Genomic DNA, 22,408 nt, shown 5'->3' with positions numbered 1-22,408 from the left:
GCAGATACCTGCACTTGAATCAGATCAATAACTGGAGCTCCCTTCATGCAGAAGATGGGATGACAGTGGTTCATTATTAACTTGTTTCTGTTCAGGCAAGTTTCATAGTCCACAAATATACACAAGGTCATACACAAGGAGTAATGAGCTATATGTAGTAACCAGAGATCCAAAGCAAACTTTTCCCACACAGTTTCTTACCAACACCTCTCCCCTCCAAATATTTGCAACTACTGTAAGAAACACCTGTTTGAACCAACAATACTTGATCATTTGGGACTTCAGTGAGTATTACACTAATATTTAATGGTCTTCCAGAGTTTGGAGGAGTTAATCTAAAAAGTGTACCCAGGAGATGGGCATAGACATAACTGAGATAATTTGGTTAGTATTTAAAAATACCTTATAGATCAGTTTTCTTAATTTTGTTGGAGAAGTTTAGTTTTTAAAATACTTCTCTGGAAAGTTGGAAAGGTTATAACTATAGATTCTTCATTCTCTCTATATTGTTCTTCATCTTTGGCCCCTACATCAAACTCTGTATCTGTTCCATTCTCAGCCTCAGCCACTGTCCCAGATTGAACCACATTCTTCTCAATGCCAAGTCTTGCTTGCCCTGCAGCTCACTAGCCTACTCTGGCTACAAGTGCAACCACCCGAATTTAAAGTTCTCATCCTCATGTTTAAATTCTTTCATAACTTTGCCCCTTCCTGGCTTGAAACTTTCTCCAGTAGTACAATGCCATCTCATTCTGTGAATATATTGTGGGAGTTGATCGAAGAAGGATGAGAGGTCACTTGATAGAGGTGTATAAGATGATGAGAAGCATAGATAGAGTGGATACCCAAAGACTTTTTCCCAGGGCGGAAATGACTATTATGAGGGGGCATAATTTTAAGGTGATTGGAGGAAGGTATAGGGGAGATGTCAGAGGTAGGTTCTTTACACAGACAGTGGTGAGTACATGGAATGTACTGTCGGTGGTGGTAGTAGAGTCAAATACATCAGGGACATTTAAGTGACTCTTGGATAGGCACATGGATGATAGTAAAATGTAGCGTATGCAGGGTAGTTTGATCTTAGTGTAGGACAATAGGTCAGCACAACATTGTGGGCTGAAGGGCCTGTGTTGTGTGGCACTATTTTATGTTCTATGAGTTAGGAAAACAACTCAGCTTATGCATGCCCTTGCTTTTTTCTCATAGCTTTCCAAATCTTTTCTCTTCCAATTTCCTTTTGAAAATTACAGTTGAATTTTCTGCCATTACATTCTCATGAAGTGCATTATCAAATGCTGCATTAAAGATTTCTTTCTCATAGCTCTTTCATCAATCATGTTAAATCAATGTCTTTTGGTTCTCGATCATTCTGCCAATGGAAACAACCTCTTTCCACTCTGACCAGACTTCTCATGGTATTCAACACCTCTGTGAATCTGCTGTGAACTTTTCTCAGCTAATGAAAGTAACCCTAGCTCCTCCAAAATATCCTTGAAACTGAAGTCCCTCAACAAAGAGCCATTCTCAAAAATCATTTCTCCATTCTCCACAAACTGTGGTGCTAAGCATTGGACACAATATTCTAGCTGAGGGTGAACCAGGTTTTACAAGTTTCATCATAGCCTCCTGGCCTTTTTGCTACATCCTTGCACTTGCCTAGAATGGCTACAGTGTGGAAGCAGACCATCCAGCCCATCAAGTCCATCCCAACTCTCTGAAGAGCATCACACCCACTCGCAACCCCCTACCCTATCATTCCACATTTCTTATGGCTAATCAACCCAGCCTGAGGCTGGAAGCAAACTAGATCCCTGGTGCTATGCAACAGCAGTGTTAACTACTGAGCCACCACACAGCAATTGCCAGACAGGGTTGTTTCCTCCCAGTGGGGGAATACTTCAGCAGTCATGGACATTTGGCCTTGGATCTTCAGGTAAACACCCTCCAAAGTGCACTTTAGGATACATAACAATGCAGAATCACTGAGCAGAGGCTGATAGCTAAGTTTGGTACCCATGAGGTCGGCTTCAACTGGGATCTTGGGTTCATGTCGTACTACAGGTCACCCCACCACACTACACTCTCTCTCTCTGTCTCACACACACACAAGCATATCCTCTCTCATACACACACTGTCCTCCTCATCCAAATAGATCCTGGGTATGCATAGGGCTTGTCTATACGGAATGGCTGTTTTGATATGTTTAGGGTGGAAGCTAGAGAAATCCAACGTTGTGAGGTTATCTGTGGGTTTGCGGTAGAATGAGGTACAGAGGTGTCTGTCCTTGGTGGGGTGCAAGTATTCAAGAATGAGACTGATTCTAAAGAGTAGGCCACGGTAAGTCTGAAGGTGGGATGAAACTTGTCGTTATCTTTATGTAGTTGTTTCAGTGGTTCCTTGCCATGAGTCCAAAGGAAGAAAATGTCATCAACGTATCAGGTGTATAGAGTTGGTTGGAGGTTCTGTGCAGCAAAGAAGTCTTGTTCAAACCTGTGCATGAAAATGTTGGCATACCGGGGAGGAAATCTGGTCCTTATGGCTGTTCCGTGTGTCTGGATGAAGAGCTGGTTGTTGAAGGCAAAGACGTTGTAGTTAAGGATGAAGTGGATAAGTTGTAGGATGGTGTCTGGAGATTGGCAGTCGGTGGTATTGAGTACGAAGGCTGTTGCAGTGATGCTGTCATCATGGGCAATGCCAGTGTAGGGTACAGATGCATTCATTGTGGCCAGGATCGAGAGTCCTAAAGGCTGTGTTGTCTGCCTAGTCCCTGTGTTCAGGATCTCTCTTCTGCACTTCAGCGGAAATTAGAGTGGGAAGGGAAAAATTCTGTTGCTATGGTCCATGTAGGTCCCAATGATGTGGGTAGAAAGCAGAAAGTGGCTCTGCAGAGGGAATGTGAGCAGCTAGGAGCTAAATTACAAAGCAGAGCCAAAAAGGTGACAATCAACAAATAATAGGAGCATGTAAAAAATAGAGCAATAATTATAGGTGACTTTAATCATGCCGATTGGATTAATCAAATTGGACAAGGTAGCTACAACAACAAATTTAGAGAGTGCACTCAGGATAGTTTACTAGAGCAATATGTCGTGACGGAGCAGGCTATCTTAGACCTGGTAATGCATAATGAGGCAGGTTTAATAAATGAAAATAGAGATGGCCTCAATTCAGTGAGCCTTCTTCAGAATTTCTTCACTAGACTCGATTTCTCTTCACAGATGCTGCCAGACCTGCTGAGCTTTCTCCATTTTTGTTTCTGACTTACAGCATCCACAGTTCTTTTTTTAAAAATCAGAATTAATAAATGATCTCCAAGTAAAAGATACACTAGGAAGTAATAATCATAACATGATAGAACTTAATAATCACGTTAAGTGTGAGAAACTTAGAGTGGGAACAGAAAGATTTAGTTTTCATCCACATGGGTACCAACGATAAATGTAGAAAGAGGAAAAAGGTTCTGCTGAGGAAATGTGAGCAGCTAGGGGCTAATTAAAAAGCAGAACCATAAAGGTAATTATCTCAAGATTAGTACCTGAGCCACAAACTCATTGGCACAGGGTCAACAAGATTAAAGAGGTAAGTGCATGGCTCAAAGACTGGTGTGAGAAAAATAGGTTCCAATTTATGGACATTGGCACCATTATTGGAGAAGGAGAGAGTCAATGGGATGGGTTGTATCTGAATTAAGCTGGGATTGCATGGTTAGTGATGGGATTGATTGTTACCAGAAAATAAAAGGAAGGCACAGAATGTGTGAATGTCATATTGTACCAAGGAATGGTAATAGTGTAGGGAAATTTAACGTTAGAAAAAAAAATTAAAGGCTTTGAATCTTGATGTAGAAGGTGTTCAGAACAAGGTAGACAAACTGCCAGTGCAAATCCAAGTAAATGAATTTGACTGGGGAAACCTGGTAATAGAGAAAGTCAAAACTGGGAACTTAATTTTCAAGAGTCTTTGATCTTTCAGAGGATGGAAAAGTTGATAGTGCTGCAACGTTGACAAGAAATTAATTGAGCACAGTTTTGAGGGATAATTTAGGCTTGGATGATATATAGTCCATTTGGGCAGAGGTTAAAAAAGTATCAACAAGGGAATGAAGACATTGGTTGGAGTAGTGTACAGGTCCCCAGAAAGTAGCCACTCTGTGGGAAAGGCTACAAATCAACAAATTACAACAGCATGTGAAAGGAATAGTGCAATAATTATGGCTCAATGTAATATTCATGTTGATTGGATTAATCAAAATGGAAAGGGTAGCTACGACAATGAATTTAGAGAGTGCATTAGGGATAGTTTCCCAGAGCAATATGTCATGGAGCCAACCAGGCAGCATGCTATCTTAGATCTGGTAATGGGTAATGAGGAGGGTTAATAAATGACCTTTGAGTTAAAGTATTCGAAAGGAGCTTGGCAGGGTAAATAGTGAGAGGATGGATCAATTCAAGGGAGCGTCTAAGACCAGAGCGCATTGCCTCAAAAGAAAGAGATGTGCCATTAAGGAGTGAGGAGGAATTTCTTGTCTCTGATGGTTGTGAGTCCTTGGCATTCCTTGCCACAGAGAGCTATGGGTGCAGAATGGAATGCTGAGACAGATTCTTGAATGGGCAGGTACATGGACATAAGGAATGTCAGATCAGCCATATTACTAATGAATGGCGCAGTAGACTTGAGGGACTGAATGGCATACACTTGTTCTTATATCTTATGGTCTTGTGTAGTTTGTTGTACATCTTCAGCTTCCCCAGTTCTTTGTTGTGTTATATTGGACTAAATCCATTCTCATCCATTGAAATTGTCTGACCAATTATTTTTAGCTGATTGTCAATTGCCCTTTTCCATAGCTAACCCAAACTGCCTGCTACAGTGATCACAGTCCAAGTTCCGGTCCTGAAATTTAATCCACTTGACCCTGGTCACTCACGAAAATCAAAGCCAGGATGCCTGTTCCTTGTTGGAACAGGAGCGTGATGATGTGGAAAATTCTCTGGGTGTTACTTCAGAAATGTTTCTCAACAGACAGTTCGACACTGAAGTTAAGGAACAAAGGCTGTCAACCTGAAAGCTTAACAGTGTCTTTCTCCTCGGCTCCTGCTTTTGACTGCTGTGTATTTCAAACTTTTTTTTGGTTTTCCAATTCTTGATGCTTTGTTAGAGGGTGGGTCATCCATCACTCACTCACCCCTATGGCATCCAGGAGATAGTGGTTGACTGTATTGTCAAAAAATTTTAAGTGTTTTGTGTAATGGCCTTCACACACTGGTGTTCAGCAGTTGAGTTCTGGGATAGTAACCCTTCATCCTGAAGGACAAGAGATGAATCTTAAGCATTGGAATGTAATTCGTCCTGTCTGATCAGGTTTCTGGTGCTGCAGTTCTGAAGGACAGTCACCAGACTCGAAGCTTTCCTGCTCCTAAGATGCTGCGTGGCCTGATATGTCCACCACTTTCTCTGCACAGATGCTACCGGACCTGCCGAGTTTCTCCAGCAATTTCTGTTTACGTTTCCAGTTGCAGGGAAGCATGTTGACGTGGGAGGCTGAGCAAGTCATTTCAACACTCAATCCTCACCCCCTCCCCCAATGCTGCTCACCAGCAAATGGTTGTCCTGTAATTCGTTTCGTAATAAAGGTGTGTCAATGTGGTAAACCGGATATTACAACAAAAGGGCTTTGTCTGTGCAGTGATTTACGCACCTCAGTAATTAACACAAACATGGAGTGATAGACAACCAGATAGAAACAGAGCGAACCTCCTGAGAACTGCAAATAGAAACCTGTTGGCAGCCACCCTGACTTGAGTCCTTTTGAATGAAAGAAAACTACAGTAGGAGCCGCCTTAATGGGCGGATGCGATTGGCGAGTTGAGAGTCATGAGGTTAACAATATTCGCAGCTTCCGTGACATAGGGAGAAGTCAGTCTGTTAGCGAGTGAGGGAGTGGCTGCTGTTTGACTGAGTGTTGGGATCACCGTCAGCATCGGGGAGGCTCGAGTCCAGTGTTGTACACTGACCTCATTCCGTCAACATGAGTGACAAGGGGTAAACAAAAGTTTTGTTCACTTCGTTCGTCTAACTATAGGGTGGTAGTGGAGGTTTTGACAATCCTTTTATCGACAGCAATTTCAGGATTTCGTAAAGGAACCACCAGTATGATCAACATTGAGGTTGGGGAGCAGTAGACTAGCACAGTTCAAGTAGAATTTAAAATTTGAAGGATAATGTATTTTCGTTGAAATGTTTTGGCTTTTTAAGATTTTTTTTCACATGCGCACCAGTTCTCTTCCCATTGTTTCACAGAGGCTGTCACATGTTGTATTCACTATTCTGAGTTGCAGTTTTTGTGTTATTCCATAACTTTGTATTTGCTTTACTGCAATTTCAGTTTCCAAACGTTTGGCTCACCGGCAGCACTGCAAGTTATGGGTTCAAGCCATCTCTGGAACTTAAATACTGTACTTAACATTAGATTGACTTTTCAAAGATAGGAGCTGCTGATGCTGGAGAATCTGAGATGACAAGGTGTCGAGCTGGATGAATGCAGCAGGCCGAGCAGGAAAGCTGATGTTTTGGGTCTGGACCCTTCATCAGAAATGTGGGAGGGGAAGAGGGCTCTGGAATAAATAGAGAGAAGGGGAGGTGATGATAGAAGGTGGACAAGCCAAGGATTCTATCCACCTTCTTATTTCAGTGTTTCTCTCTCTCCCCCCCCCAATTTCTGAAGAAGGGCCCAGACCTGAAATGTCAGCTTTCCTGCTCCTCTGATGCTGCCTGGCCTGCTGTGTTCATCCACCTCTACAGATTGATATTTCAGATGCATTTGCCTGAGAGTCCTTTTGCTCTTGGATACTGGAGCAACCAACTCTTCTGACCCCTTACCACATTTCCCTGACCCCTGAAATACTGCAGACCATATGCTTTGAACCTGGAGTGGAACTTCAACCTACAATCTCTTAACTGGGGTAGGAATGTTACTGCTGAAACAGCTGATACTCACAGAATCAGAGTAGTACAGCACAGAAACAGACCCTTTGATTCAACTTGCCCATGCTGACCATTTTATTCTACGCTAATCTAGTCCGATTTAGCTGCGTTTGGCCCATATCCCCTTAAAACCTCCGGTTCATGTAACCATGCAGATTCCTTTTTAAATGTAATTGTGCCAGTCTTCTCCACTTCCAATGGCAGCTCATTCCATATATGCAGTACCATCTGTGTGATAAAGGTTGCCCCTTGGGTCCCTTTTGAATCTTCCCCTCTCACGTTAAACCAGTACCCTCTAGTTTTGGACTCCCCTACCCTGGGGAAAAAGCCCTTGGCTATTCACCCTACCCATGTCCCTCATGATTTTTAAAACCTCTGTAGGGTCACCCCTGAAAGCTGCCACCCAGGTGGATAGAGTTGTTAAGAAGGCATATGGTGTGTTAGCTTTCATTAACAGAGGGATTGAGTTCAAGAGCCGTGAAGTTATGCTCCAGCTATACAGAAGCCTGGTTCGGCCACGTCTGGAGTATTGTGTCCAGTTCTGGTCGCCTCATTACAGGAAAGATGTGGAGGCATTGGAAAAGGTGCAAAGGAGATTTACCAGGAGGTTGCCTGGAATGGAGGAAAGATATTACGGGGGAAGGATGAGAGAGCTGGGGCTTTTCTCTTTAGAGCAATGAAGGATGAGAGGTGACTTGATAGAGGTGTACAAAATGATCAGAAGTATAGATAGAGTGGACAGCCAGAGACTTTTTCCTAGGGTGGAGGTAGCTATTATGAGGGGGCTTAGTTTTACAGTGAGTGGAGGTAGATACAGGGGAGACGTCAGAGGTAGGTTCTTTACTCGGAGAGTGGTAGGAGCATGGAGTGCATTGCCGGAGGGCATAGTGGAGTCGCCCTCATTAGGGGCATTTAAGTGGCTGTTAGATAGGCAAATGGATGATAGTATAAAGTAAGGGTGGAGTTTAGATAGACTTTAGGATTAGGGTAAAAGTTCCGCACAACATCATGTGCTGAAGGGCCTGTACTGTTCTCTCAGCCTCCAACGCTCTGGAAAAATAGCCCTCAGGAGTTGAACATCTCCTGATGAGGCAGTCCTGGAGAATCAAATCACTTGCTTCCACTCTGGCCCAGTGGATCCTGAGATGGCTGAGTCCAGGATCCGGTCTGCAGACTGTATCCCACATGGCAGCCTGTGCTCTGAAGGGTTGGTTATATGGTTTGATTATGTGTTTGCACCAATGTCTCATCTCTGTCTCTGTACTTTCTGAACAAAGTCTCTTGATTAAATCGTTGCTACTCAGTAAACTTTGACCTTAATCTTGTATTTGAGATCCTGGTCCACCAAATAAGTCTCTTCTGCCACAGCTGGAGCAGGGCTGGTATATTGAAGGTCATGATGAATTGCTTCATTATCTTTACTTTTGCTTTTTTATTTAAAAGAAAGATGTTCCTGAGGTATGGGAAATGGCTCATGTTTTCCAATTGCTTGTCTTGATCTTAACTGGGGTCAGTGTTGTGCTATGGGAGCTGAGCGTCAGAGATTATTTAATAAAAAGCCCAATTTTCTCGCTTCCTTTGGAGAAACAGTCGCTGATGACCTTGAGCTAAGTTTCCAAATGAGCAAATATATGACTGTTAAACATAAAACAAGGAACCACAGATGCTGGAAATCTGAAACAAAAACAGAAATTGCTGCAGAAACTCAGCAGATGAAATGAAAATCAATGGAGTTCTGAATAGTGAGGCAGATTTGTCAAAAGATACAGCAGGATATAGATCAGTTGGAAAGTTGGGCAGAGAAATGGATTCAATCCCAGACTGATATGTGTTGATGCACTTTGGGAATGCAAATTCAAATGCAAAAGGAAAGTATACAGTAAATGACAGGACGTTTTTAAGACCATTGATTTGCAGAGGGATCTTGAAATGCAAGTCTGCATCTGCATGAAAGTAGCAATACAAGACAGTGGTAAAGAAGGCATATGGAAGTTCTCTTTCACCATTCGGGGCTTCTGGTATAAAATTTGGCAAGTTGTGTTTCAGCTGTAGAAAATTTCATTTAGGCCTCGTTTGGAGGATAGTGTGCAGTTCTGGTTATCGAGCTGTAGGGTAGATGCAGAGGCTTTGGAGGGGATGCAAAAGAGGTTTGCCAGGATGTTAGATAACAAGGTGTAGAGCTGGATGAATAAAGCAGGCCAAGCAGCATCATAGGAACAGGAAAGCTGATGTTTTGACAGACTTGGGTTTCTTGAAAATATAGCAGTCAATACTGTTCCTTTTGTGCCCTTGAATTTGCCATGAATTGAAGATCATGTGTTTTTGTAGAGTTGGCATTATACCTTGGTAAGAAATGTAAATATTGCTATCTCTGTGTGTTGTAGTGTGATTTTGAGATCATAACTTAATTAGACTCCCAGATTTGGCATGTCACACTCGGCATAAATTTATCAGCATTGTGCAGCAGTAGTACTTTGATCTTTTTCTCTCCTTTAAGAGTTTTTTTGTTGCCAAAATACTTTGTTTTCAGTAGAGTGAAAAACTGTTGTTGCTAAATCAGTGAAGGGTGTTATTTTTGATAAGTAAACTGAAGGAACTGTAGATGTCTGCAGTGAGACTTTGTCGCCTCCTTCCAATGTTGTCACTAACCTGAGCTTGCTTCAGATATTGCGTTCTGATGCCGCTCTTGGTGATTAAATGCATGACAAGGTTGCTGACTTGATCACCGAGCTGGTTTGTTTTCATTCAGACGTTTCTTCATGCTGGGTCACATCATTAATGAGGCCTCTGAGGAAGCGATGTTTTTCTACTCCACTTGGAATTTATACTGTCCGGTCTGTTATGGTGATTACTGTCATTTCCGGTTTTGTTCTGTATGTGTTTGTATATGGGGTCCTATTCTATATGTTTGTTGATTGCATTATGGGTTGAGAGTCACGCCCCTCAGAATTCCCGTGCGAGTCTATATTTGGCTTGTACGCACATCAGCTAGCAGCAAAACGACACACCGAACTTTCCCTGATTTCGGTGTGCTCAGACAATGAAGGCCGTCAATTTAACTGGGACAATGTAACCATCGTAGCCAAAGCCAAATATAGACACACACAGGAATTCCTAGAGGCCTGGTTCTCGATCCATAATGCAATCAATGTATAGAATAGGACCCCATGTATAAACCCATACAGAACAAAACCAGAAATGACAACACTCACCATAATAGACCAGACAGTATAACTTCCAAGCGGAGTAGAAAAACATCGCTTCATCGGAGGCCTCATTAATGATGATACCCATCATGGTGATGAAACATCTGAATGAAAACAGGCCAGCTCAGCGAGCAAGTCGGCAACTTCACCCACAACCCGAGCTACAAATCTTTGCAAACACCTTAAATGCATGACATTAACTATAATCAGGTTCTTTGGAAAGCTCCTTGCATGAGCAAATGGTAACTCTAGTGCACTGCTGTAACAAAAATCTCATTAAGGCCAAATTAGTAATATGGAATAGTATTCCTATGATATCACTTTTTAAAAATGTAACCATGATCAGGATAGCGTGTTATGGTATGGGTACAAGAGACTTCGTATACGGTATCCTCAATCAGGTAACTTTTTTTAATCAGATGTTGAGAGATATTATTACATATCTCTGATGCAAGTGGGACTTGTATACAGGCCTTCTCGCTCAGAAGTAGGGGCATTACCAGTGCATAACAAAAGCCCACCTCCTCAGTCAGGAGACTTTGTGGTGAATTGGTTTCATCAGTGATGGATGTGATCTCTTCTCCTGAAGGAGAGATTTTATTTGGTTCATGTCATCTGCTACTGACGATGAGTGAGTTCCAATAGGTTATCAAATGCACTTGTGACAAATTAGCCTATTTTCTTTGACTATTAATAATAACTTAATTCCTTTTGTTTGGATTATGTCATGGCATTAGTGAATCTGCTTTATCGAATCTGGTTCTCTATAATCTCCTCCAGCTCCTTCACCCTTTTTAAGATGTTGGTAGTCCTTGCATTTTGGCTGTTAACATCCTTGAATTTTAATTTTTCCATGCCTTCAGTTGCTGTGGTTCTAGCTATTTTCTAATTAGTCTGTTCAGACTATAGCATACCTCTGCAGCAGGTAGAACTTGAACCCAGGCCTTCAGGCTCAGAGATAGTGTCCCTATCACTGAACTGCAATAACCTTAAGCTTTGGCATTCTTTCCTAGACTCTGACCTTTTTTTAAACTTCGTACTTTGACCAACTTTTTGGTCATCTGACCTATGTCTTAATTGTAGCTTGCTGTCTCTGAAAGGCCTTGGGATGCTTTATTGTATTAAGAGTTTTTCAAATGCAGGTTGTTGATTGGAGTATAACTAAAACAATTACAGAATTGTTCATAATTTAAGTGCATTGGTGATAGGATTTGACCAGCCTAATATATTTCCAGTTTTGAAAGGGAGTAACAGTTTTGAATTAACTGTTTTATCTTTGCCAAAGCCAAAAGATGCATTGCCTAGACAGTTGATTGCAATGTGAGCAAAACTTTAGCTAAGTTCACAATTCTTTAGAAATTGTTAACTTGGTTGTAGAATGTTGGCTAGAACCACTATGGGCATTTAAGTATGTCCTGTTATGTCATCATCAACGTTTCAAAGAGTAATATGCCGAAGACTACTTCTCTCAATGCTGTTTGCAAAGTGGCTAAATAAAATTTAATGGCATGTTTTACATGGAATTTTGTTGCCTTAATCTGACATTCACTTTGGTATCTGGTATCAGGTAATCCCTGTGGATCAGGTTAAGTTGAATATTTTCAATGTATGAGTTTCTTTTGTCTCTCCCTTCTGAAGTTTACACAATATGAGGAAGCAGGTTAGGTTACTTATTAAAAAATGGGTTCCTTGTTCATTGGCTTAATATTCATATTCACATGCAAAATTTATTCCTCCTTCATCTTAGCTGTTTTTGCAAAAATCTGATGCATGATGGAACTTTACCACTGTAACCTTCTATGTGCTTCTAGACTCAAAAATGCTTAATTCTGTCTCATATTAAATCAAAGAATGAAGCTGGAGGGGTCAGAATAGGTGACTTTAAATAACTTAAATGGAGACAACAACTTAAGTGTCAATGTTTAGCACAAAATATATTTTGTTCTCTGACTAGAATCGGCTGATTCCAGCCACAAACAGATTAACTCAAACAAAAATAAAATGCTAGGAATCTAAAGTAAAAACCAAAGTGCTGGAAAAATTCAGTAGATTTGGCAGAATTGGGAGATTTTGAATATAAGCTTTTTTTAATTGAATTCAAGAATTGAGAGTCTAATGATGACCATAAAACCTGTCGATTTGTTGAAAAATCCATCTGGTTCATCAATATCCTTTGGGGAAGGAGATCTGCCATCCTTACCTGGTCTGGCTTACATGTGACTCCAGACCAACAGAAATGTGGTTGACTCTTGAATGCCCTCTGGGCAGTTGGCAATGGACAATAAATGCTGGCCTTGCCATCATCCCCTGAATAGATTTTAAATAAGGCATTCTTGAGTTAAAAAAATGTGAGTTTATTTGCTACTAAATGTGATCAAAATTAACGTGCAACATACCTGGAGAATAAAGAGGTGAGTTTAAAGAGTTATGTAGACTAGTGTCTAAATTTAAATGTAGGCTTAGAGAGCAAGAGCAAACCTAGGCTATTCAATCATTTTTGAGCTTGCTCTGCCATTCAGTACGATCATTGCTGTTCATCTAACTCTTTCCCTCCTATCCTTAGACATCATTCTTAGGGCTAAAACAATCTAAGTCCTCCTTTTGAAAACAATTATTCTTTTGGCGTCAACCACTTTCTATGGCAGAGAATTCCATAGACCCACCACCTGCTTCCGCATATTGTGAAGATTTCTCTTCAGCTCAGTCCTGAATGGCCATATCCTGGAACCTGAAGGGTCTAGGCCCAAAACATCAGCTTTCCTGCTCCTCTGATGCTGCTTGTCCTGCTGTTTTCATCCAGCTCGACACCTGGTTATCTTTAGGCTGTGACACTGGTTGTGGAATTCCATGTCATCAAGGACAACCTGTCTGCCTCTATTAGAATTTTGTAGGTATCTGAGATTAACCCTTCTAAGCTCCAGTGAATACAAGCTGAACCACCTCATTTACACCCAGTCCCTGCTACTGACTTTAAAAGAAATCATTCTGCAATTGTTTGCCAACAGCGAATAGTTGAATGTTGCAGCCATTGCAATGGTGGTTACTGGTGATGTTGATTTCACCTTGAGTTAAATGGTGATTTTTTTTTTGAGATTCCTGGTTTTGATTCTCGATCCCTTTGTCCTAAATCATTGTCAAACTACTTCTTTTCATACTGAGAGAGACCAGGCCTCCTTTCATCTGCAACATAGGGTGACTGGGGGATCGTTCTTCAAACGTGACCACCACAGCATGCTAATGCTCAAACGCAGGCTGGTGCAGCTGATAACATTAAGTCCCACTAGTCCACTTTGGTGGAATTGAAACCACCCTCTTTATAGCCTGTCCGCAAGTATTCTTGAAGGGTAAAACAAATATTTCTGCTAAGAGTTGGCTTACTGTTGAGAGGAGAGAGATACTCATCCCTCTTGTCGCTCCCTGCTTGAAGTTTCACTGACAATTAAACATTTCAAATCCCTGGAAGTTGCCACCGGGTTGATAGTGCTGTTAAGAAGGCTTATGGTGTGTTAGGTTTTATTGGTAGAGGGATTGAGGTCCGGAGCCGTGATGTCATGCTGCAACCGTATAAAACGCTAGTGCAGCCTCATTTGGAATATTGCGTGCAGTTCTGGTCACCCTATTACAGGAAGGATGTGGAATCATTGGAAAAGGTACAGAGGAGATTTACCAGGATGTTGCCTGGTCTGGAGCGCAGGCCCTATGAAGAAAGGCTGAGGGACTTGGGTCTGTTCTCATTGGAGAGAAGGAGGCTAAGAGGGGATTTAATAGAGACATACAAGATGATCAGAGGATTAGATAGGGTGGACAGTGAGAGTCTTTTTCTGAGGATGATGACGTCAGCTTGTAGAAGGGGGCATAGCTACAAATTGAGGGGTGATAGATTTCAGACAGATGTCAGAGGCAGGTTCTTTACTCAGAGAGTGGTAAGGGCGTGGAACGCCCTGCCTGCCAATGTAGTTAACTCAGCCACATTAGGGGGATTTAAACAGTCCTTGGATAAGCATACGGATAATGATGGGATAGTGTAGGGGGATGGGCTTAGATTAGTTCACAGGTTGGCGTAACATCGAGGGCCGAAGGGCCTGTTCTGTTCTATGTTCGTTGGCTTCTCAAAGGACTTTGCCAAACAGTCATTGATTTTCATTTTCTGTGCCAATTCTCCTTTCAATTCCAAAAAGTATTTTAAATGCAAATATAAATGCTTCAGGATTCTGATCATCATTGGCACAGTTACCTTTTCAGATCTGTCGCCATCTATCAGGTTTACCTGGAGATTTCCTTGGCTTCGAAAAATCATATATAGTGCGGAAGAGGCCATTTGACCCATCAGTTCTGACACATGAGAAATACCTGGCCTTCAACCTAATCCCATTTACAAGCACCTAGCCCATAGCCTTGAATGTTATGACCTGCCACGTGCTCATCCAAGTACCTTTTTTTTCAAAAAAAAAAGTATGAGGCAACTCATCTCCATACGCTTCCAGACAGTCACTACCCTCTGAGTAAAAATGTCTTTTTTCACACCATGACTTCCTCCACCCCTAAAACCTCCTGCCCCTCACAGTGAACTTGTATTGTCTCATGACTTCCCCTTGAACTAATGGGAACCCCAGCACACCCGACACCTTTCCCTGCAACCGCAGGAAGTGCTTCACCTGCCACCGCACCCTCCCCTCTTGCTTCCATCCAAGGCCCAAAACAACTTTCCATATCTGACGGGGTTCACGTGTACATCCTCCAACGTGGTCTACTGTATCAGTTGCTGCCGATGTGGTCTCCTCTACATCATGAGTCTGTGCTTGGTCTCACTGGACCATCTGTGCTCTGTACGTGATAATTGACAACACCTTCTGTCACTCCATTTTTACTTTACCATCACCCCCCGCCCCCACCATGCCATGTCTATCCTCCAGTGTCACAGTGATTCCACATGCAAACAGGAGTAGCATCACCTCATGTTCCACCTCGGGAGCCTACAGCCCAATGGCCTGAACATAGAATTTACCAATTTTAATATCTCTCCACCCTGGCCTCATCCCACATCCAGCCCTCTCCTCCCCTCCTCCTTGACCTGGCACAACCTGTCCATTTTCTCACTTACCTGCCCCATCCTTCCCACTGACCATTACCTACCACCCTGCACCTGCACCCACCTACCACCATCCCACCTCCATTTTCCCAGCCCCCTTCCCCCTCCCCAGTTTTGAAGAAGGGTCCTGACCTGAAATGTTGAATTTTCTGCTCCTGTGATACTGCCAGACCTGCTGCGTTCCTCCGGCTCCACACTGTGTTTACTCTCTCCATATCCCTCCTAATCTTGTACACCTGCATCAGATCACCCATCAGTCTTCTCTGCTCTGAAAAACAATCTAAGCCTATCCAACCTTTCCGCATAACATGAGGGGTATAGACAGGGTGGATAGCAAGAAGCTTTTTCCCCCAGAGTGGGGGACTCAATTACTAGGGGTCACGAGTTCAAAGTGAGAGGAGGAAAGTTTAAGGGAGATATGCATGGAAAGTTCTTTAAGCAGAGGGTGGTAGGTGCCTGGAACGCGTTGCCAGCGGAAGTGGTAGACACAGACACGTTAGCGTCTTTTAAGATATATCTGGACAGGTACATGGATGGGCAGGGAGAAAATGGACACAGACCCTTAGAAAATAGATGACAGGTTAGACAGAGGATGTCGATCGGCACAGGCTTGGAGGGCCGAAGGGCCTGTTCATGTGCTGTAATTTTCTTTGTTCTTCTTAAATTTTCCAAGAAGGCAACATCCTGGCAAATCTCTTCTGCACCCCCTCCAGTGCAATCACATCCTTCCTGTAAAGTCATTTGAATGCCTATACGTATGGGGAGATTTACTTTTCCTGTAAGAATTTATTATCTTCCTTCTATCAACTTAAAATTTCTTCTGTCTGTTATTATGATCCCAGTGGTAGTTATAACAGATTAGTCAGATCCCAGTCAGGAACCTGGTTTGGTAAAGCACATTTTAATTTGTTTTAGTGTTAATGACGTGATCGCTCATTGAACCACAGCACTCAATGCTGCAGATTTTGCTTTCCAACAAAATAAAGCTTATTAAAAAGATAATGAGGATAAAATAGAACAATGCAAGCAATCTATTTATGATACAAATTCGAGCTTTAAACGCATCAATACCAAAACTTCTTAGGAGCAAAAGATGCTGCTTGGCCTGCTGTGTTCATCCAGCTCCATACCTTGTTATCTCGGATTCTCCAGCAACTGCAGTTCTTATTATCTCTAATACCAAAACACTCTGTTTTATAAATTGAAAAGAAACAAAATTGCTTTTGTTCTGTACCCAGTACTATTTTCAAAGCACTACTTATATAATGCTGACTCTGGAAAATCTGCATTGGACACTTTTTAAAAGGTTTAAGCCAGTTGTGATTTCAAACTGGAACTGCAGATGACTTCTTCCTGTAACTGTAATAAACTTGAGCTTCCCTGTTTACCCCTAAATAAACATTTCTGACTTTTACCTGGTCTGGAACTATCACAAACGCTTCACTCTAATGACCTAACTCGTTATATATCCTTCCCAAGAGCACTTTTGTACACTGTTCAAAACCAGAAATCCAAGCTTCGAACAGGAACATTGGGAATTTTATGTATAATTTTTATAGGTTCCATCACACGAGCAAAACTATAAAATCTCCCACATTTTTACAGTTTAGTGTTAGGGATACTTCTGTGCTTTTCTGATATACTCCACACATTTTTTTTTTAACAACAAAGCAAAGAAGTTTAAAAATTGTGATATAAATGATAACAAACACACACAAATCTGATCTCTATTTCTTGAGCTACACAAGTATCTAAACATACTAAAGATTAACAACTAACTTTTTTACACCTGTGTATTCTGTTGTCAGTAGTCAAATCGTGACATTATGTACCTTTCCAGGCTGAAAGAAGGATATGCACTTCAACTGTCCATTCTATGAAATGGATGAAGAACAGTCGATGTTTTTCTTGAAAGTAGTCAGAGACAAGATTATTCAATGCCGAATTTCTTTTAAGACTTTGCCCAGTGTACATTGATATATTTATTCCAAGCATTTCTGAAAATACTGTGCATTACATTGCTTTGTTAGCAAATTCGATTAGGGATCTGATTTGGTTGTTTGTGTTACCATTGGGATAATACAGTGAATTCCACAGATGTTGGTATGTTAAGACCAGGTGAAAAGTGGTTGAATAGGTTCCCTCTCTGTCCTTTGGTTGTCTGTAGCAGATATCTATTTTTCAATTGCTTGTCAGATTTAATGAGTATTTTAATGAAGTATTGTGACTGTGAAACACATTCATCTTGTAAGTTCCAAAAGAAAGGGAAATCATATTTATTGTCCTTTTAATAGCGAACAAATGCACCCTAGAGACATTTGCGCATGTACACAAACAGGTTAAGAGCTAAAAGGGTAGGTTAAATTGTTTTAAATGTGCAAAATCAGTCATAAACAGTTTCTCTCTGCATTCAATAGTTTCAGGCTGTTGTATATTTTATATTCTTTAATTCTGTCTGAGCAGAATTAAAGTCTTGTTAGATGGTCTCTGTATTTTCCTCTGAAGTTAGCAATTGTGTGGTTTATATTGAAGGCATTGTTTGCTGTGTTTGGCTGGTCTGGGCAAGTGTTTACAGAACAGTTAGAGAGACTGAGTTCAGCTTCTGTTAGCCCCTGACTTGCAACAAAAAACAGAAGTTGCTGGAAAAGCTCAGCAGGTTTGGCAGCAGCTGTGAAGAAAAATCAGAGTTAACATTTTGGGACTGGTGACCCTTCCTCAGAGCTTGCAGTTCATTTATGCTCTACACTCTAACTCTGGACCAAGTTAGCTTACTATCACATGACCTCTATTCACAATCTAACAAGTTACTAGATACGTTTGGCCAAACTTAGGAAAACTCTCTCTCTTTCCTCTTTCGTCTTTGTGTGTTAGTTGTTTCCTGTCATGAGTTGTCTGAATGATCTGTGAAGAAGTCCGTCCGTCCTGTTATTTTGTTTTTTTTCTAACACCCCTGTGATGCACCTTGGGGCATGTGTTGCTGGCATGAAATAAATATGGAGGTCAGTGCTGAGTAGTGTCCCGCAGGGCTCTGTTCTTGGGCCTCTGCTCTTTGTAGTTTTTATAAATGACTTGGATGAGGTGGTTAAGGGGTGGGTTAGTATGTTTGGTGATGGCACAAAGGTTAGATGTGCCGTTGATAGTATCGAGGGCTATTGCAGGCTTCAGCGAGACATTGACAGAATGCAGAGCTGGGCTGAGAAACGGCAGATGGAGTTCAACCTGGATAAATGCGAAGTGATGCATTTTGGAAGGTCGAACTTAAATGCTCAATATAGGATTAAAGGCAGGATTCTCAGCAGTGTGGAGGAACAGCGGGATCTTGGTGTTCGAGTGCATAGCTCCCTCAAAATTGCCACCCAGGTGGATAAGATTGTTAAGAAAGCATATGGTGTTTTGGCTTTCATTAATAGGGGGATCGGGTTTAGGAGCCGCGAGGTTATGCTGCAGCTCTACAAAACCCTGGCGAGACCACACTTGGAATACTGTGTCCAGTTCTGGTCGCCCTATTATAGGAAAGATGTGAAGGCTTTGGAGAGGGTGCAAAGGAGGTTTACCAGGATGCTGCCTGGACTGGAGGGCTTGTCTTACGAGGAGAGGTTGACTGAGCTCGGACTTTTCCCTCTGGAGAGAAGGAGGAAGAGAGGTGACCTGATCAAGGTGTACAAGGTAATGAGAGGCATGGATAGAGTCGATAGCCAGAGACTTTTCCCCAGGGCAGGATTGACTGCCACGAGGGGTCATAGTTTTAAGGTGTTAGGAAGAAGGTATAGAGGAGACGTCAGAGGGAGTTTCTTCACCCAAGAGAGTTGTGAGCGCATGGAATAGTTTGCCAGTGGTAATCGTGGAAGCGGAGTCATTAGTGACATTTAAGCGACTGCTGGACATGCACATGGACAGCAGTGAATTGAGGGGAATGTAGGTTAGGTTATTTTATTTTTAGATTAGGAATATTCCACAGCACAACATCGTGGGCCGAAGGGCCTGTATTGTGCTGTACTTTTCTATATTCTATGTTCTAAAACATAAATGTGGATGCTGGAAATCTGAAACAAAAACAGAATTGCTGGAGAAACTCAGGTCTGGCAGCATCTATGGAGAGAGAGAGAGAGAGAGAGAGAATTAGTTTCAGGTCCAGTGACCCTTCAGAACTATAAATACCAGAAATATAAGTCATTGTTTAGTAGGTTGGGTGGATTTTAATATCCATTTATGTCCCATTCAGTCTTTAAGATCGAAATTGAGAAGGGGCAAAAATTACTATGCACGCTTGTTCCTACCTTGTTGATGTTAACATTCAAGATATGTGGGAAAATAGTTTGTCGTCTTGAATCAGATCCATTTTTTATGGATTACTGAAGTGAAAACACGTTTCCAAAAAGTAGTAAGGAGGTTTCAGTTTTCCTATGCTGTGCCTAATACCGGTTTTAAGAGCACCTATTTTTGAAGTTCTACTGTGGACTGAGCACTCTCATTTGGCACACAATATCAGGAACGTTTCCGGTCCCTATGCCATGCTCCAGCCTATTCTGAATCTGCACAGATTAAAAGGAGAGGAAGTGCAAATGAAGTTTGATCCTCAAGCATCTGAAAAGACAGTTTAACAATTCTGGTTGGAACCTCTCTGTCAAAAGAGTTATTTTAAAATTCTAGTGTTTGTTCTTTTCCTCTCTGTAATGAAGTGAATGACGTTGGATCACTTGCAATCACCAGCTCAATGATTATCAGCCAGTAATCTCAGTTTTGATACTAAAAACCTAACGTTGTGCTGTCATGGTTGACAACGAACTTTTACTTCTGCAGTGCTTTTTAATATCTTGGAAGTTTCTACTCCAGACAGCTGTGGTCTCTGCACTGATGAGTATACACAAAATGTGTGATCAGTAGATTTCTGGGCACTGTTAGAATGATACAAAAATCAGCCATATCTTGTTGAATAGAGCAGCAGAACATGAGGGATCACCTAACCTATTTCATGTATCTGTTGTGTTCTAATCAGCATAGAGAATATCTTGAGGCATTAAAATGGAAACACTGGATGAAGGTTGGCACTGAGCAAAAGGAAAAGATATTTTGGACAGGTTACCCAAGTCTAGATCCTCTCTGACATGATGAAAATGATGGAAGTGGCCAAGTACACCCATACCCATTTTTAGTGGGGGTGAGATTGAGGCATGTTTCACGTGTACATGTTTTGATGGAGGTGGCTGCTGTAGAAATTGGTAGCTGTCTTCACTCCTGCAATTTTTGGTGACCCGAATATCCAAAACATGGCAAGCGCAAAGTAAACCTAGTCGAAACAGCTCGGGTACTCCTTTTGGCTATATTTTTAGAACGCCTTTTAGGGAAGGTAGTTGGCCTCGAGAACAAGTTTTAAACTCTAACCGTCAAGTCAATGGACGTGTCATAGGAAGTGAATGAAAGTGCCAAATGGATCTAGCAGAAGAAATTATTGAAGAGAATTGCCAAAAATGGCAAGACGATTAAAATTCCAGTCATGTTAAATCATTGGGGGGAAAAATTGTCTGGAGTACTAAAACAATCAGTGTTAATCACACTGCAGAAATAAATCTGAAGATTGTTATTATCAGATTAATACAGCATGATTGATTTCACAACCTTTTATTATCATGTTCGGATGCCAGCCATTTCACAGTTTGATAGCACCAAGACCAGCATTGTTTGTTATAAGGATTAAGCACTAAATGCCTTACCAGACATATTATCTTAGTAGATGAAAAATGTTATTTGTAGTAGTAACTTGTTATGGAGCTTTATTTTTAAAAATTCAAGTTTGTAATAGTCACTTAAAACCTGATGTCATTTAATCTCAACATGGGTGCTGAGGCCTTTCCATCGATAGATGGCCTAGTAGGTGGGAATATGAGCTGGGATGAGGTACCCCAAAGTTGGCCCAAGGGCTGTAAAGAGGCATGGAAGATGGCACATCAGTTTGAAGGCAGCGGTGGCTCAGAATCTCAGAATTTGAGGAACAGCTTTCCTGCAAAGGTCTGGGCAGGTGGAGGTTACAGAGGTTTGGGAGATATAATAAAACTCACTGTAATTCCAGACATCAGATAATGAGTCTTTGAATAAAATCAGATCTATGATTAACATTTTTGTTTTGAATTTTCATTTGTCAACAGTAAGCCAGCGCAAAGATGTGCAGGAAAGAGACTGGATGAGCAGATTATATTAATAACTGGTGCTAACACTGGAATTGGCAAAGAGACTGCAAGAGACCTGGCTAGAAGAGGTGACTAGTAATTTAACAACTTGTTTACTGTTTAATGACTTGAAGTTCACTGAATTTTCTGGGGCTAAATGTGGCTTTTCCAGCTGTTACTTATCAACATTGAGTGACAAAATCTTTCCTCTCAATTTTAAGTGTGACATAAGTTTATTTTCGGAAGCATTTTGGACTTTGTCTTTGGTTTAAATAGAAGGAATCCTTACAGATTCCCACTAAATAGAAATCTTAATTTATCTGAAAGTAGACCACTGATCATACGTTTTTCGTCTTGAAAGATTGGATCAAACTTTTCTGTGTTTCTGACATAGTGGTACTAACTATAAATATAAAATAAATTTCTTCACCTAAATTTGAATGTAACTTGATATAAATAGTAACCTACTGAAATGATTACTTATTCCTATAGTATCCCATGTTTTAGATTAGATTAGATTCCCTACAGTGTGGAACCAGGCCCTTTGGCCCAACAAGTCCACACCGCCCCTTGGAGCATCCCACCCAGATCCAGCCCCCGTAATTCACACACCCCTGAACACTATGGGCAATTTAGCATGGCTGATCCACCTAGCCTGCACATCTTGGACTGTGGGAGGAAACGGAGAATGTGCAAACTCCACACAGACAGTCACCTGAGGCTGGAATTGAACCCAGGTCCCTAGCGCTGTGAGGCTGCAGTGCTAACCACTGAGCCACTGTGCCGCCAAATATGCATTGATTACATTTTGACAGTTGAGGTTATTGTATTAGTAAAAACATCTATTGTTTATATTAGAATAGAATAGAATATCGTTTATTTGTTTCGATAATGTATTTAGTGAATAAATTTCACATTTAGTGTTGTTTTAAGGAGTTTCTTTCTGAGTACAGAAAATTGGTCA

General features: G+C 41.4%; 1 protein-coding gene across 4 annotated transcripts in view; it reads left to right on the top strand.

The window, feature by feature from the left end:
* The first annotated feature begins 5,714 nt into the window (after positions 1-5,714).
* The window catches only part of zgc:112332 (uncharacterized protein LOC553712 homolog), a 43,030-nt gene continuing 26,336 nt past the window's right edge, over positions 5,715-22,408 (top strand). The window contains exons 1-2 of one of the 4 annotated variants that reach the window (XM_048520523.2): positions 5,715-6,043; positions 21,424-21,533. In XM_048520523.2, the coding sequence (XP_048376480.1) occupies positions 6,030-6,043; positions 21,424-21,533 (124 nt within the window). In that variant the 5' untranslated portion in view covers positions 5,715-6,029. The remainder of the gene's footprint in view (positions 6,044-21,423; positions 21,534-22,408) is intronic. The other 3 variants (XM_048520531.2, XM_048520539.2, XM_048520516.2) reach the window with 3 other exon arrangements.

The sequence above is a fragment of the Stegostoma tigrinum genome, chromosome 2, assembly GCF_030684315.1.
Source record: "Stegostoma tigrinum isolate sSteTig4 chromosome 2, sSteTig4.hap1, whole genome shotgun sequence".
In the NCBI taxonomy this organism is placed as follows: domain Eukaryota; kingdom Metazoa; phylum Chordata; class Chondrichthyes; order Orectolobiformes; family Stegostomatidae; genus Stegostoma; species Stegostoma tigrinum.
The sequence above is the reverse complement of the archived record's forward strand: the minus strand, read 5'-3'. Positions and strand labels throughout refer to the sequence as shown.